Source organism: Coturnix japonica, chromosome 3 (assembly GCF_054131305.1).
Source record: "Coturnix japonica strain WE chromosome 3, WE-NBRP24, whole genome shotgun sequence".
NCBI lineage: Eukaryota > Metazoa > Chordata > Aves > Galliformes > Phasianidae > Coturnix > Coturnix japonica.
In genome coordinates, this window is record NC_140665.1 from 39198591 (window position 1) to 39213787 (window position 15197).

The following is a 15197-nucleotide window of genomic DNA, read 5'->3' on the forward strand; positions in this document are numbered from 1 at the left end:
TTGCAGCCTCCACTTAAACAACAAATGACTGAGGATTATTTAAGGAAGTCTCTGCTCCCAAACAGCAAAAGCTGTCTCTTCCTCATGGCTGATACCCAAGTTTTTCTTCCTCTTTACTACTGCTTTTCATATAGTGCTGAGACCTCCCTCCATGCCCTTGCTGCAGCACTATCTCAGTCAGTGTCTGCTTGTCAGAATCCCTGGTGTTGGCTCACGCCTCCTGGAGAGATCAGCCCATGCTGCTGCTCCAGACAGAACAAAAGAATCACAGCTTCAGTGTCAGGATGAATGTCATCTATTTCCAGACCTCCTTTCATTTTTTATTTGTTTTTTGTTTGCTTGTTTTTCAGCACTCTTTGAATACAGAGTCCCACAGTAAAATGAGTATCTGAAAACCTCCCTTTTTGACTGCTAAGTCTCTCCCTGCTCTCTTGGCTCCGTGTGCAGGAATAGGAAGGCAAACAAAGAAAAGAATCTGTCTCCACAGGGAGCATCCTGCTTCCTAAGCTTTCCAGACTTCACTGCCACAGCTGTTTATATATTAAAGACAGATTTCCTCCTTTGTATAGCCCTTCCATTTCTTCAGCTGCTTGTTGCTGTGTTCACATAAGTCTCACGTTTAAGCTATGTTTCTCTCCATTCATACTTTATTTATAATAGTTGACTGTCTCAAAATAAAGTTAAGAAAGTAACAGGCATGCTGTGTCTCATTCAATCCCATCAGCTTCTTCCATAAACTGATGTAGTTCCTTCTTCCTCATCACGAATTGCCCTGAATACACAGCATTTTCTCTTCCACGTCAGGAACTACGTTCCTCCCTCAGGGCCAGGTTGTACTAGATCTTAAGTGCTATAACCCCCCCATCAATGTTTTAGTAGAAAATAGATAAATAAAAGCTTTCAGATTATTAGCAAGGCCTGGATTTTTTTTATAACCTAGTGTTATCAGAGCCTCAGGCACCCCAGGCAAGCTAGAACGTTACTTGTCTGGGGAGGAGGGAGAGATGAACATATTACTTTGCATCACTGCTAAATACCAGATCTCATAGTACTCACTCAAGCCCCCACTTCAGCAGAGTGAGGAGTGTGCACTTGAATTCTATCAGTCCCAGAAAGGTCTGATCTACCAATAGGTTTTATACCAGTATATCCAGTTTGCTCTGAAACAGAGTTGGTTCCATTTCTGACCCCATAAAACTGGTTTTCTTATAAGAACAAGGCAGCAGTGGTACTGGACAGAGGCACTTTTGCATTAGTATAACAGCTCCAATGTTAGTCTGCTTATAGTATGTTACTGTATTATCATTAAAGTAGTATTGCATTCACATACAGAAAAGCTTAGGATTTAAGCATGAGTTTATGGTCTTTCCTAGATTCAAAGTATAACATGTTTTTTTTAACATCCCTTGACACTCAACTTTGACTTTCAATTTGCATTGCTGATGAATCAAAAGGATGTTTAACATCCTTGTGTTGTTCTCTAAAGGAAATAAACTTCCAGAGCACAAACTTGCTGTGCAGTCAGCCATTGAAATTATTAATCCTATAAGCAAGACTGAGCCTGCAATATGCATAGTGGTAGGAAAAGAGGGAAACCATCTTTCTACCACACAAATCCTCTGTAGTCATTCTCACAGCCTTCTCATCATCCCTTTGGGGCCTTATGACTGTCACTCAATAGTCAGTGATGACTTCCAAGCCTTGGCAAGCAGATTACAACTAATGTGTTCTTCAGAGAGCATGAGTGCTCCCTCTTGATCATGGGTCTTACTTAACATTAGTTTCTACCACTTAGACACAGATCTGATACCAAATTGACTGCTGCTGTTTTTATAAGAATGCCGTTTTTAAAGGAGCAATTCAGTCACGCATTCAATGGCAAGCTGTGTAACATCAGGGCTCTAAGCTCCTCATACAGTCAAAGCAAACAGGTCATGCCTTTTGATAAACACACTAAAGGAATTGCCTTTAGTGGGGAAAAAAAAATATATATATATATATATATGTTCCCCTCCATCATTTGAGTGGACAAACTCCTTGTATACTACAAAAGAGTAGGTAGAATGACTTCACATTTGAAGTTGCTTTACTTAACCTGTGATTCCTCTTAAATCCACCTTTATTCATCACAAGAGAACAGGGCCAAGGAAATAACAAGAGAAAAGCTATGGCTTCTGTGTCCTGTGGATTGGGAAAAGTCAAGTGAAATTCTCCCTGGTGACAAGGGAACACTTGTGTTTGTGCACATTTAACACTTCTTACTCCTAAAGCTCAACTAAGGAACAAAAAAGCAGCCGATATTTCATGAGATTTTCTTTTGAGTGACAACAAATAGGGCTGGCAGTAGGAGTATGTGACTGTTTAAAAGAAAGCTCCAGACTCCAGAACTACACTGAAAGCTTTTTGCTCATAAGTAGTAAATAGAGTTGCTTTACAGAGCTAAACAGTTTTTCCTTGGTGATTACTCATTTGGTCTTGCTTTATCCTTGTTATATTTCACTTTAATTATCTTGATAGTTTTGATCAATTCCTGCTGATTAGCTGACAACACTGCTCTCCTTTCGGGTCTCAGGCTTCTGTCTAGCAGAGACCATTTGAGGCAGGTAATCACAATGGCTTGAAGTCAAGCAAGTTGTTCTTGGGCACCAGCCCCACTACCAAAGCCACAGAAAAGTACCACACCAATTAGATACGACACTCAAATTTTGCTGAGCTGTGTCAAGTGTTAACAAGCTGGAAGGAATGCTAAGTTTAATGCTGTGGTGGGTGTGACAGTTGTTCACATATTGCAACTCCCACACTGAGATCTCAAACATCAGCTGTAGCAAGTGTCAGCGAGCAATGCGGTCTAGGAGCATCTGGCCATACTGCAGAATGCTAGAAGTACCAGCTGCCATCTTTATGTGGCACTATGGACACATGAACAGGCAGAGGCTGCTTTCACATGGACTTCATTACAACATCAACTGGATTTTTCACAGAATCATTAAGGCTAGGAAAGACCACGAAGATCATCAAGTCCAACCATCAACCCATCACTACCATGCCCACTGATCGTGTCCCTCAGCACCACGTATCGGCTGCAGGACAGGCTCTTCTCACTACAAATTTGCTGTCTAATAAGGATCGAATTTGAACAAACTATCACTAAGCAGGTGCATTTCAAAGTGCTCTCACCCCTCATTGACTATTTTTGCTTGAGGTAGGTGAGAACTCAGTATCTGGAAGACCTTCGCCTCCTCCTCCCATAGAAAAAAAAAAGCCTGAATTACTAAGAAGCAAAATGTGAACAACGAATTCCTGCCCCAGACTACCTGCAGTTTTAACATGGACAGCGAAGACATGGAATCCAGCAGAGCTCAGAATAACAAAAAAAGGCAGTTCATAATGACTAAAAATACAATGCTAAAATGTGAAGGATTAGTAAAATCTATATTAAGGTGCAGGAGAAATGGTCGTTTTTATGACAGCAAAGGATTTTCTAGAAAGAGAAACAGCAAAACTAAATGCTGTAGCAGAGAAGAGAAGGTTAGGAAAAGGTTATAGTACAGATTAAAAGGATTCACTAGCAATGGAAAGTTTCAAAGTAAAGTTTTGAACAGCTTTTGTTATACTTGTTTCCTAGCTCCTTTTCTGATTAAAGCATGGTGCTAAAGCATTCTCCCTTTAGCTGCCCATTTCAGCCTGAAAAGGAAAAAAAATCCCATCTCCCTTTTATCTTAGGAAGAAAGCTGACATTAGAACAATTGGCAGCACACAGCTCAATGTCAAGCTGCTCCAGGTCAATACTGGGACCCTTTTTCTCCCTTTTGAGCCAGCAAAAGACGGAAAGAGGAGGCATCATTTGTATTTTAAAATTTAACTTTTTGTCTTCTGTATCTGCTCATAAAATGCTATCAAATGGTTCTTCTTCAGCATATAACACAAATAGGTGCTTTCAGGAAAAAAATAAAAGCTCATTCAGTTCTTCACCATCGATTCAATGAGTGACATTCAACAGTTAAAAGAACAGAAGAAAGACTGAACACTGATATAATCTCACCAGCAGCATCACCAGCGTAAGTACATTTTTAAATTCCTAGAATCTTTCATTTTTGATGCCCAGTTTTACAGCACCATTTAAAAAATATCCATAGCTGAATATTTCACACCCACCATCTGCCCCAGAAAGCAAGTAGTTTTCAGATTTGCACTCACAGAGCTCAAAGTGGTTCATATTTATCCCAGTCTAGTGGAATTAGGGAATTAGATACTTCTGGCTGTATTACTGCACTTCCTAATCAGAAACAGCTGTGTCTCATACAGAAAGAGCTAAAAGGCTCTTTTGCAAAATAAAATGGAGAGAAAGAGGGATGAAGAAATAAGGTCAGTGAATTTTTCAGGAGGCAAATTCATGATGAGCTAGGTGCAATTCAGCTGTCAAGGCAAGGATTTTGCTTTGGTTTTCAAGACAACTAATGAGGTTTATCAGAGGATAAATTTCATGAGTCTGAGGATAGGATAACATAAGCTATAATGCCTGTAGCAAAAACAAAAACATAAATAATTAAAATGTTGCAAGTTAGTTAACTTTTTTCCTCTAATTCCTCAAATACTAGTAGCCTCATAACAAGATCCAAAGTGAATCCAAGTTCAAGGTAACAGCCTAAGCTAAAAAAAACAAACAATAAAAAACCAACAAAACCCAACAAGTACAAGAGGAAACCTGACTTTAAGCTTCTTACTTGTATCCTAACATTTCTTCAAGACTGAACAGATCTGAGTGGAAAGAATAACAACCACAGGCACTGAGACAAATTCAGAGCAGTATTAGTTACTTGTATCATAGACAGGATACCCTACAATCAGACTTGAGGTATATATCGGGAAAAGAGACAAGCTAAGCACAATAATATTCTTCGCAAGATGAAACAACCTTGCAAAGTTCACAGAGAAGTGAGGAAACAAACTTCTGAGAAACATACACATTCTGTTGTCTTCCCTTGTCAAGACACCTATTTGATAGTCATCAATTACTGCAGGTGACTGGATAAAGACTTAATTGGGCCTATTGCAGACTTGTGCCTGTCTTCCTCCTCCACATCTGTTCTCACACTTTACAGTAATATTCTTGGTATTTACTTGCAAGCAGGGTCTTCATACCTCAAGTTATGGACGAAAGCAACTACAGACTTAAGCACTACTGGATAATACAACAACTAAAAGATTCCCAGGTGCTGTGAGGATAACAATGAAAGTATTTGGGTAGTGCTGTATCCAAAAATTAGTTTTTAAACACACAAAACGAGGCCTAGAATTAATCACTTGAGTAGAGATACATCATCACTGACATGCAACTAATTGCCCTAGCATGTGATAGAGACAGAAACACTCTGAGTAACAGCCATGTAAGCCTGGACCACTGTACCATAGTAAGAGAAAAGGGAGGGTTTCACCCTAACAGATGAGAAGGCCTTCTGTGAGCACACAGTTTCTTCCATCAAGATACACAGCTTCACCCCATGCCCAAAGCTGAGGCAGATGAAGCAAGCAGCAAGTCTTTTCCTAGCACTCCAACATACAACTTACCACTGAGCAGCCTTCCTAGTGTATACATCTATCTTAACCATTTGTAAAACAGCAGAAAAAAGTGCTGGCAAGGGAAACTAGAAGTCATTTAAAACAAGTCTCAACCAGAGACTGGTGTACATACTGGGTGTCAATCTATTACAATAGGTTAGTAAAGCTTGTTCTTAGGTTTCCAGAGACAAACCAAGTCTGCCACGGTATTACACTGGCTGAGAGCTTCTATCATGATTCATTTAATTCTCCATCAATTCAGCTTAAGCCTGTTATTCCTTGTATTCAATTTCCATAGCAGATAAGGCAGATAATGCCCTTTTCTACAATAGCCTTTACTTATCCACATGGCCACTTAGTTTATAAACAGAATACTGAAACATGGTCCAGTTGGTACATTTTCTCCTTCTTGATCCTCTCTCCCTCAACTGTTTACCTCCCACCTAAGGTGGTGACCCAGACTCACTCTCTCCCAAACAGCAGGTCAGACTCATCACAAATCTTGTAAGCTTCTTCATTTAAATACTTGAAGAGGATGTTTTTCTTTTCACAAAAATATGACACTGAGTCACATTCATCTTGTGCTCAGCTTCATCCTCCTGTTCCCTTTCTATCTAAATGCTTCTTCCTTTTCCCCTCCATCTTGCATTTCCACTGTTAATCACTGCTGCCTTCACACTATGTGTTTCTCACTTGTGCTCTACCCTTTCATTCCCCTGGGCTATTTCAGGCTGTCAAGAACTGCATGAGTTCTGAGCCTGTCTTCTGGTATACATGGAGCCCTTCCCAGATTTGTTTTATCTAAAACTTTAATGAACAAGTTCAGTAAGTTTCAAGTTTTTGGTAAACCAAAAATAATTTTTCCATCATAATCCCTAAGCTTTAGCCAGATCTTCACACCACATTTTCAGAGATACTAACCAAGACAAGAGACATTCCAGCAAAAGCAAAGACTTTATTTAGAGTTTGTTTCAAGGAACTACCCTGGAGGCACTGACAAACCTATCTGAGGCCCAGGCCCTGAGGTCATCCCCGAGCACCATAATCCTCAGCCCCAGCACAGCTGGATATAACTCATATTTGCCAGGCCACTGCAGCAAGGAAAGATATAACATCCACCACGTTGACCTCTGGAGAAAGCTGCCCATCTCTTGCCTTGCAATACCAATCAAGTTAAGCTGTTCCACCCCAGTACTGACAGAACAAGTGATCCCAGATCCCCACCCCAATTACCACAAACCATATGCATAAAAGCATAGATTATTTCAATACGTGTAACTCCTTCAGGGTAATTTTTCAAGGCACTAACTGACAAGATTACCATTGCCTAAACCCAACATGAACAGGCTGCATCCTGCAAGCAGAGAGCATTGTAACAATGAGAACAGCTACACGTCCACAGCAACACGCAGATCTCTGACTGCACAGATGCTTCCCAGTGGGATGTCAGCCAGCATTTACCACTCAAAAAAAAAAAGCAGATGACTCCACACACTGGATAGACAAATTTTCCACAGCACTGAATTTCATAAGTAACTTAGAAAAAAGAAAAATACTCTCTTTTCATGCTGCAATTTAATCTATTTCATACACACCCACCTCTCCGCCATATGTAATCACAAATGAATCACAGTTATAACAGCATCTGCTTTAAATCTGTTTTATGTTCTTTCTCCCCTTCCCCCCCCAGCAACAAAAACCAACCAAAACCATTTGTACCTGCTGACTGGCCCACTGTATCTTTTATCTCAGTCCACTAATCTTTTTGTTCAAAATGACTTTCCCCCACCCATACAGGCATAAGATACTCTTTGCTTCAGTGGCTCCTATTTATCCTTCTGTGACAAGATTTTTGCATCTCTACAGTGTGATACATCAACAACATTGCAGTTTTACCAGTTCTCAACTGCACAGCTACAGCCTTGTATTGCTGGCTGTATAGAAGCTCCATGCGTTTGTTATTTATCCTTCTTTAAAAAAAATTCTGTCAGTACAAATCACATGAATCCATATAATGTCCAGGAGAACAAAACTGAAAGCAAGTTTTCTATCAGGTGCCATTAATATCAGTCATCTTCACAGAAAATCAGAAATATTTATATAAGGCCAAAACAAGCTAAAGAACCCTCTTAAACTGTTTCCCTGCAGTCCCTCGCTCTTGAAGCTATGGCTTCATTTTTACAAGACCCACTGAGTTACATATCTGTTCATTTTCAGATAAAGACAGTGACTGATTAACATCCTGTTTAAAGTGAGAGCTTGGATAAGTTCCTAGAAAGGAAGCCTTGCCACAAAGAAGTGAGATGTCAAATGGCAGCGTTCTCATGCATCTGTCTTATGTATTCCTTTGGAGTCCATCTGTTCTATTTTCTAATATGATGCAGAAATTTCAGCAGCATTAGGAAGTATAAGGTATTCTAGGGACTATATTCCTTTGACTTCTAGATAAGATGTTGAACTGCATCTATTATCTTCCCTTTGGGAAGCACCTTTTATTTCCAAACTGCTAAATCCATCCACTCCCAAGTTTTTGGAAGACAAGCGTGGGAGGAAAACTAAACAAAATACCTTAACAAACAAGTACAAATTTCCCACTTCTACAGCAACCAGGACAGCTCTTGTGGCTCAGTCTATACATAACTAGCATGTCAACTTAGCTATTAGCTTCCTTATTAGGCACAGGAGAGAGGCCAATTTCCTCTCCAGGTTGACTTGGAGGTAAGCAGACAAGGGAAGCTGTCAACGTCACAAAAACAGTACAGCACAAGTGGACGTGAGTATTTGTAGGAAGTAATCTATTTCTTTGAGATGACCCCATAAATAACTACAAGTGGAAAATATTTGCTTGATTCAGTACAAAATCAAGCAGTAAATAAGTTTTTTCTCTGTAGAATTTCAGTCAGTGTCTATAGAGAAGACCTTAATTTGCAGTATTTATAGATATAAGTGTCTCAAGTACTGCCCAGAACTGGCTCTCTGTATAAAAGCAGAGAAGAATTGGTACTTCTTTGAAATATCAACAGTATGTTATTCACAATCACAGAGCTACACAAAAAGGATGGGAACACAGCTAAACTGCAGGAAACTTTAGAATTAAGAAGGCTGTCATGAACCTGTATTACAGTGATGATGGAAGCAAGAAAGCGTGTTCTAAAACCATACAGAAAGCATATTTAGGTTTCATAAGAGGTATGATGTATTAAGCCCTTGCATAATTCACATCTTTAGCAAAACATTAAACCTTTAAGTCACCCAATAGATGATCTGGAAAATTGCATATATTAATTGTATAAATACATCTTTCTGATGTGTTTATCATAAAACATAGCAGCATCACAAAACATCCAGGAAGCTATAAATAACTTAGAATGCAAGAACAACTCATACAGATATGCCATTTTCCATGGTTAAGCAAGTCAAAAGCAGCTAATTCTGATGACAGAAGTAAGCAATAACGGGACACATCAGATGCATTTTACCAACTTGCAGTCAGAAAATCTGGCCCAGATATTTCTCAAATAGAATACTTCACAAGCAACTCAGTAGCTTTTACAGGTTTTCTTATAACTCTGCAATCATTAAGTATTGTCCTCAATTGACTAAGACAAAAGCCTACAGGATTCAGTTCAGGACTTGAACCAAGATGATCAGTGTTGTTAGATGGCAGCCTGTATGTGGCCCTCTTTCAGGGCCCAGCCTGATCCAAGAACTCTTCATCCTGTTTGCCTGCTGCTGGAATAGTGTCTTCTCATCTGCCTTCCCACACAAGTCTTCTACTCTTGGGAAAAGCATACACACTGCATCTCATGTGCGAGCCATCATAGAATAAATGACTCCCACCATGTGATCCTTTTGGGAAAAAAAATTACTCTCCTAAAAGTATATTAAGAATTACTTCAAATATTAATTTAAATCTCTTCTAGGTAACAAGGGGAGCCTGTCTGCCAGACACGGACTATGCAACTTCTTGAGTGCAAGCTGTTCTACTGGAGTGTGTTCTCCAAAGATATCTTACAGCACATTCTGTGTTTGACAAATACTCTGAAGGCCCATAAATTGCTAGCTATGCTCTCCAAATGCAACCTGCTGAGGAGGAGCTGTCTCAAACTGCCAGTAAGGAACAGCCTTTATATTTTGTCCTTGGGTTTAGGTCTAAGAACAGATTTCCAAGAACACAGAAATGAAGAAAACTGATTGGCTGTAACTTCAAGGACTTCAGCAATAATTTTTAATCGGTCTTCCCCACTACTGCTGCCACCCTAAAACATGATCTCTAACAACAGGATGGCTTTTACATCTAGAATCCAATTTTCTAATCACTGGATACAGAGATATGGTAAGCGTTAGACTCTAGGGGGACAATATCAACTACCCAGTTCAGGAACATCCAGATGCAGTAATACAAGGATATTCACCTTGCTAAGACCCTCCAAGAAGAAAGACCAAAAGCAACAGCACCCGTGTTTCACAAGAAGTTTCCTGGGCAGATTTCTAGGCAAACAGAGGAAAGCACTACTCAAAGCCACCCAACTCCTTTCACCTCTATACTTCCATTTCTCTCATCACTGAAGGGTGTTCACTCCGTGGCTTTCAGAGCTACAGAGAAGAGCACTATCACTATAGCTCCTGTTAGGGATAGGTAACCTTAGTAGGTGGTGATTTAGGGTGATGGCAGCAAGCCTGCTGGAGCTCAAGATGCATTTGGACAATGCTGTCATAAACAGGATCTGAACTTTGGGCGCTCCAAAAGTTAGACTGAATGATCTGATTCCCTTCAAACCTAGGGCATTCTGTGAAGAAACAGCAGACACTTTAAAATTAGTTTAAGGCCGGAGGAACCAGAAATCAAGGTTTTGTACTGAGTCGCTAGCATTTGCTAGCCTACAACTGAAGTAATAATAGTTGCTTTCTCCCCATTTCAATTCTAATTCCCTTATCGCAGCAGCATTTCCACAGCTCACCTTCATGACAGTGAGAAGGGATATTATACACACACATATATATGTGTGTGTATAATGCTGAGATCCAGCATTTCCTCGAGAATGTCATCATCCTTTTAAATACACATACTGACCTACCCACAGACCTGCTGGAGCACTCTTTCTCAAGGGAAAGCATTTCAGCACCTCCTATACAGTTTATAACGCAGTACTTCAGAACTCACATCATTACTCTGAAATCTGTGGCAAGCAACTGAGCTCCCTTGTTTCCTCAACCTATTTTGATCAGAGCTGCATAGTGCTACTATTTATCAGTTTAAAAATCAGGGCATCACAGTATGACTTGTATTTTTCCCAGCAACTAAAGAGAATGATTTTGCAGAATAGCTTAACTAAAAATAACACCAAGAGCCAACAAACCATCTGTTCTAACCTCAGTGTTAAGAGTTAACAGCTACCTTGGATTCCCACAAAGGAAGTCAGATAAAGCTATTCATGTTTTTGTTATTTCTTTCATAGAATCATTACGGTTGGAAAAGGCCTAAGATCGAGCCAACCATCAGCCCATCCTCCACCATGCTCACTAACCATATCCCTCCATGCCACATTCACACATTTCTTGAGCACCTCCAGGACCAGTCCCATCTCCCTGGGCAGCCTCTTCTAATGCTCGACTACTCTTTCAGAGAATAAATTTTTCCTTATATCCAACCAGAAACTCCCAAGCACAAAAAAGACTCCAAGCACCCACTATTTTTATTAAATTGAACAAGAAAAAAAAAACCAAAAAAAACAAAGCAAACAAAACATGCATTCTGAGATTCTTATTAAGAATCTTGAGTATTTTCTGTTCCATACCTTCTCTTACCTATCAGGGCTGTCTCCCAGACCAAACTAGCTTGACACTAGTTTGATCCTGGTCTGACTCAAAGATTTATTTCAAGAACTGATGCAGCTGATGTTTTATGAGACTTCAGTTCATAAGTACATGAGTTCTTCTGGTTGAAATCTCAGTGCAAGTATAGCAATGGAAGCACTTGGCATCATCTGTAGCCAGAAGGCCATACTGAGAAGTTTTTATGCTAATTTAATTTTTACCTCATTCAAAACTCCTTTTTAAGATCAGAATCTGGAAAGAAAAGATTCTTTCATCCAAAACGAGTCCAACTTTTCAGTGGTAACTGCCTCAGTCTCCTGGGTCAGAACACTGTCCAGTGAAGTGCCAGCAGCGACAGTACAAATATGCTTAGCATGGACCTAATAATGAGACATGCATTGACCAGAGCCAGTTGATCTACAGACTAGAATTACAAGAGTTTAGTTGTACAACGCGGTAGTTTCTGTAGTCTGGAATTAGAGTAGTCAATAAATAAATAAGTAATCAGAGTGTACATGCTTCAGAGACATCAAAGCACTACACGATTTGAACTTTCGCCAAACCAAATCACCATGCTATGAGCAGCATGCAGCATCTATTATCATCATTAAGATCAACAGAGTGAAAGGGCAGCAGCAAGCTCTACTCCATCTATCACTAGGAAGAAATATTCACAGCAATACCCATAGGCCTATCTCAAGAGGCTTCTGCATCTATTTCTGACAACCACAGATCAGACTCTTTCATTTCAAAGGAAACTTGAATTCTACAGTTAACAGGTCAACTTAATTTTCTTTCCCAAATCAACAGGAAAATGTGAATCCCAGTTCTATTTGTTAGAATGCATACTGCTATAAAGTAACGATATGAAGAAATAAGCCAGTGGAGGCAGAGAAATTAAATGATAATTAATGACAAAATAGCTTCGCACCATGGAGCCTATGGTCCAGAACATGACTAAGTGAGAATCAAAACTTCAAGAGTTCTTTAAAGAGGCAGATCAGATTGATGGTTAAGGATATTACAGTGTCCAGAGGCTTCTAGAGTTAGGGAGAAATGGCAACTTTTTTTTCCACCCTTGTCTGAAGCACCACAGAACTCTGAGCTCCAGTACCAGCTCCACCTTGCTCACTCATCCCTCAGGTAGGTTTCTACCTGCCCCACTGCACAAATTCCAGCACACTACACCAAGTGTAGAAGCACTCACCTGCACTTACCTTCCAATAGCATAGTCAATGAATTAAACACTGTAAAAAAACAACAGTGAAGACAAGCAACTCTAGGCCATACAAGCCATCCATCAGCTTAGCAGAGACAGGCAGTAATCCTCACATACCCTTCTGAGACGCAAGCGCTTCACTCAGCACCTCACCCCTTTGTACCCAGTGGCCTGTTTTCACCAAGCTCAGCCCTACTGACAGATGTGTTGTGTCACCTCACTGAGTCCAGCGGTGCAACTCTCTACGCAAGTCATCCCACCCTCGGCGGGCATCAGGTCAACCCAGCCGCTCGTTTCCACGCGTGTCCCCACCTGTGTGCACGGCCCTCACAAGCGCAGATCTCTGCCCCGTTGTGAGCCCTTGTGCTGTCCCTCAGCACCCCGCTGCTGGCCGCGCTCTGCGCCTCGAGGAAGGATGTTTGTGACTAAGCACGCAGGCGGCCCGCACCCCACACGGCCGCCTAACGGCCGGGCCGCCCTCTGGAGGCACCCGCACCCCCGAGGCCCGGAGCCGGCTGATCACGGCCGTACCACCGCCCAGGCCTCGCCGCCCGCCCCCGCTCCCCGCGTACCGCTGCTATCCTTGAAGCGAGGCGGCGGGACGTCTCGCAGCGACCGCGTCCAGCCGCCCGTCTCCGCGTCCTCCTCCTCCTCTCCTTCCTCCATCGGGCCCGGGCCGCCCGACATCGCTCCTCCGCCGCCGGCCTGCCGCTGTTGCTGCCGCCTTCGCTCCGCCGGGGCCGCCGCCGACCTGGGGACGCGACGCCTTGACGCCCTGCTCCGCGGGCACGGCCCCTCCGGGCGCCCCTCGCCCTCCTCGTCGTCCTCCTCGTCCTGGGAAGAGGCGGCGGAGCGGGAGTCGGCCGACGTGCTGTAGAACGGGTTCCCGCTGCTGTCCTGGCCCGACTCCCCGAACACGTCGTCGGAGATCTGCAGGCTCTCGTAGCGGGAGCGGGCCGCCTCCAGCAGCGACAGCGCCTTCCGCCGCGCCGGCCCGCCGCCGCCCTCCGCCATCATCTCGGCCGCCGCCAGCAGCCGCCCGCGCTCCCCTCGGGCCGGCTCGGCCGGGTCCTGCGGCCGCAGGCAGCAGCCCAGTAGCAGGAGCGGCTCGGGCACGGCGGCGGGCAGACAGGCGGATGGGTGAGCCCCGCCACCGCCGGGGCTGAGCCCTGCCTCCCGCTCCCGCCCGCACCACCCGCCCCTGTGTGTGTGCAGGGACATGGGGGGAAGGAGCCAGCTCAACATCTCCAAGTACCACATCCAGCCAATTACCGCGGCACTCCTAGCCCGGGAGGTGGGGTTATATGGGAGCCGCGGGCCGGCGCCGACCGCCTACCGGCCGTCCCTCCGCCCGCCGCCGCTCCGCCCATTTAAAACCACAGCGCCGGCTTACGGGGCTGCCGTCTCTGCGCACCGTCGCCGGAAGGGGGGGACCCTCCGCCTTGCCGCCCCCGGCACAGCCCCATCACCCGCTGCACGGACTCGGTCCCCGGTACGAGCCCGCCGCCACGCCGCCATGCCGCCATGCCGCCCGCAACGGGGCCGGTCCGGGATGGAGCTGTCCGTCCGCCTCGGTGCTGAAGGCGGTGCGGTGACATTTGTTGCGCACCTGTGACTGATGGAAAAGCAACATGGTGGCGCAAGGAGAACGGGGAAGGGAAAGTCAGCGTGTCTTGAGTGGGTTAAAGACAGCTCAGAAGTATCCCCAGAGCGATCTAAGGGTTTCATAAGGCAGCTGAAGTCTCTAGTTATGCACAAGTAATATTCTGTCTGACATTACTGCAGTGTTCGAAATCACTGATCAAGGTTTATGATCGTTACCATTGGCACCGCATTGTGCTGCTTACTGTACAAACACACATTACAAAGACATTCCCTACCTTCCTTCTCATCAATGACAGTAACTATCAAGTCTATCCTCACATCAATGCCTTCAAAATGAATCAGTTGCTGTGGTATGCTTATATGCAATTCAGGCAGAGGGTAACACACATAATTTGTATTTTTGTATGCAATCATTTGGTGTAGGTTAATCTTAAGTTCTGTTACTATGACAAACTTCACACGTTTTATAATAGTGAATGTTTCTGTCTTTTTAAAATGGAGTTTAATGTCCTTCCAATGATTTTCAAGGACTTCTGGACAACATGAAATATAATAAAAGCTGGAATGTATAAGTATTTAGAAGTTTAATCTTATGTTCTATTCAGATATTTTTAAAATGCAATGACTTCATTAAAACTTTAAGATTACGTAGCACACATTCAGCCAAGTCCTGAGAAAAGAATCCATCTCCTATGTGTCCTCAAGCAAACAGAAAAGCCCGATGCAATTTGAGGGGAGAGATTTAAGCCATTCTTCTATTATGAAAAATCTCATAAGTGTCCTATTGATTATATTAAAAATTACTAAGTTTCTGTACAAATGGATTTTTCTCCTTTTTTCATTCTTTTTTATTTTATTTTATTTTATTTTATTTTCCCCTGCAAGTTCTGCCAGCTTAGCCTGTAATGTGGGAATCACACTGAGTTCTTCTCATCTCACTGCTCACCAGAAATCACAGCTCTGTAGGCCAGAGTGCCCTTTTAATCACATCCATGCT

The 15197-nt window shown here is 42.9% G+C and overlaps 1 protein-coding gene across 1 annotated transcript in view; it reads right to left on the reverse strand.

Moving 5' to 3' along the window:
• Nucleotides 1–14985, reverse strand: part of PGBD5 (piggyBac transposable element derived 5) — a 54795-nt gene extending 39810 nt beyond the window's left edge. The window contains exon 1 of the mRNA XM_015857913.3: nucleotides 13168–14985. Coding sequence (XP_015713399.2) covers nucleotides 13168–13855 — 688 coding nt within the window. The 5' untranslated portion in view covers nucleotides 13856–14985. The remainder of the gene's footprint in view (nucleotides 1–13167) is intronic.
• Nucleotides 14986–15197: the final 212 nt, after the last annotated feature.